General features: G+C 40.5%; 1 protein-coding gene across 1 annotated transcript; it reads right to left on the reverse strand.

Moving 5' to 3' along the window:
* Positions 1-649: 649 nt before the first annotated feature.
* Positions 650-1,160, reverse strand: LOC106525086 (histone H2A). Its single transcript, XM_014019197.1, has one exon. It carries the CDS (start codon positions 1,076-1,078, stop codon positions 692-694), a length of 387 nt encoding a protein of 128 aa, XP_013874651.1. The 5' UTR covers positions 1,079-1,160; the 3' UTR covers positions 650-691.
* Positions 1,161-2,604: the final 1,444 nt, after the last annotated feature.

Genomic DNA, 2,604 nt, shown 5'->3' on the forward strand with positions numbered 1-2,604 from the left:
ATTATTATTATTATTATTATTCCCCCCAGGCCAAAGTGCCAAAATTCAAATAGGGTAGTTCAGTTTTTGCATTTGACTCCGAGATGTTTGGATTAGACAATCTAAAATTTTAATGCAATAAACCTACACCTCTCTGATTTGTCAAAACATTTATAGATGATTAAAGAATATACACTCTTCACAATATGCCTTTGAAAGTTAAAAGTCAGATGTTGCATTGTTTAGGGGTGGATGTAGCATCTTATTAATACAATATATTTCACTGTGAATAGGTTATTTTCAGATTATTACTAAATTTATTTTTTCAAGTTATATCAGTTATTCTTTTTGATCAAAAGATAAATGTTTGCCTTGAGTAGACAAAAGGTCAAAGGCTCAAATCGTTTTAAAATAGTTTGGCTTTCGTTGACAGGAACAATGAAACAATTTGAGGCAATTAAATTTTAAAAGCACAACTGCAGAAAATCCATCTTAAAACAAAAAATGAATACCCAATACCTGTTTAAGTAACTTAATTTAAACATTTTAACATCTTTGTGGTCTGTATTTATATGAATTTATTGTGAACTCAGTTCTTAGGGGGTTTATTGAAAATACATTAAAAAATAAATAAACTTTAAAAAAGGATCACAGCTCTTTGTGTGAGGAGTGTGTGGCTCTTAAAAGAGCCGTTGTGGTCCTCTGCAGGTCTTTACTTGGACTTGGCGGGCTTCTCGGTCTTCTTGGGCAGCAGGACGGCCTGGATGTTGGGCAGCACTCCGCCCTGAGCGATGGTCACTCCTCCCAGCAGCTTGTTCAGCTCCTCGTCGTTGCGGACAGCCAGCTGCAGGTGACGGGGGATGATCCTGGTCTTCTTGTTGTCCCGGGCAGCGTTACCGGCCAGCTCCAGGATCTCAGCCGTCAGGTACTCCAGCACGGCGGCCAGGTACACCGGGGCTCCGGCACCGACCCGCTCTGCGTAGTTTCCTTTACGCAGCAGCCTGTGGACACGGCCCACCGGGAACTGGAGCCCGGCACGGGACGAGCGGGTCTTTGCCTTGGCTCTGGCCTTTCCGCCGGTTTTACCTCTTCCACTCATGATTCGTTTGTGGACAAAATGGGACGAGACTCCGAGCTGAAGCCTCCTTATATGTGTGCAGAACGGCGGCGGCGGCTCGTGTCCTGAAGACCAACCAGAGGAGGTCGGAGCTGCGCGCGGCCCGCTTTGAAWGTGAGCGGGCTCTGGGTGCGGACGGTTTGTCCAATAAGCAGCGGCCGTTCAGGCGGAGCTGCTCGCTGTGACCAATGAGGAGCTGCCTTGGCAGATTTTGGCGGTAGGCTTGAATTTGTTGGCGGAGCATGAACTGTGCATTGAATGAATGAAAAGAAATATAAAGAAAAGACAGGAGAGAGCGAGAGGCTGGTCAGAAGAGAGTGAATCAAGAGAATATATTAGCAAAAATCAAAAATAAATACAAGTCAGAGAAAACAAACACAAGAAGTGCAGACTAACAAGGAACAAGAATGGAAAGTTATGATTGAGTTCAAACAGTAGGGGGGGGGGGCAGTTTCATCCAATTAAACTGACAAAAGCCATTGAGAAAGAGATTGGGAGAATTAAACTGGCCAGGCTCATGAATAATAGGAAAATACTTATCCATGCAGAGAACAAACAACAGCAAGAAAAAAAATTAGATGTCAACACTGGTTGGAGAAACAATTAAAGCATACAAACCTGGAACACTTACAAAACTAAAGAGAGTAATATCAGGAGTACCACTTGACATAACAATAGATTAGGGTTGGGTAATATTGACAAAAAATTAATCACGATTAATTGTGGTATTTAGCCGATAACGATTAATTTGACGATTAATCCCCTGGAGTCCCTGGACACCCTTATATCCTAGTCACATGATCAATTTATAGGGAGAAAATTGGCTCTTCGTAAAAATCTGTTCCAAATTGTGTCAAAACTACAGACTTTAGGCTACACATCAAACTTTAAATTGTGTTGATAGATAAATAAATTACACAATTTTTTTAAATGTTGGTCATATTTGAATCAGAGAGGAGCACCAAGCGGTTAGTCTACCTGGTGGCATTAATCGTATTAATTGTCAAGTGCCAAAAATTAATCGATTAATGTTTTTCTGGCGATTAATTGCACACGATACGATTATGCCCAACCCTACAATAGATGAAATCAAAAATGAAATCAAAGGAGGGAAAATTACAGAAGCAACAAGGTTCAAAAATAAAAAAAAATGGAGCTGTAAAAGATACCATGTCAGTAATATTGCACTTTGAAAATGTAATGCCTGAATCTATTCAGATTGGATATGTAAACTTCAGAGTAAGAACTTATACTCCAAATATGTCAAAGAATGGGACATGTTGCAAAAGAATGCAAAGGAAAAGTACGATGTGCACGATGCAGTGGTCCTCATGAGTATGGAAAATGTGAAAAAGATTCAAAAAGTGCTGTAACTGTGGAGGTGAGCATAGTGCAGCTTATGGTGGTTGCATGGTGCAGAAAGAAGCAAGGGAAGCTCAGTTAAAACAGAAAATATATGCAGAAGCAATAAAGAAGGTCAGGTATGAAGATACAAAATACATGAGAAC

This window comes from Austrofundulus limnaeus, unplaced genomic scaffold (genome assembly GCF_001266775.1).
Source record: "Austrofundulus limnaeus strain Quisiro unplaced genomic scaffold, Austrofundulus_limnaeus-1.0 Scaffold211, whole genome shotgun sequence".
Taxonomy (NCBI): domain Eukaryota; kingdom Metazoa; phylum Chordata; class Actinopteri; order Cyprinodontiformes; family Rivulidae; genus Austrofundulus; species Austrofundulus limnaeus.

Bases quoted from the DNA above. Each gene is read 5' to 3' on its own strand.
- LOC106525086 (XM_014019197.1), bottom strand. From the start codon at position 1,078: ATGAGTGGAAGAGGTAAAACCGGCGGAAAGGCCAGAGCCAAGGCAAAG.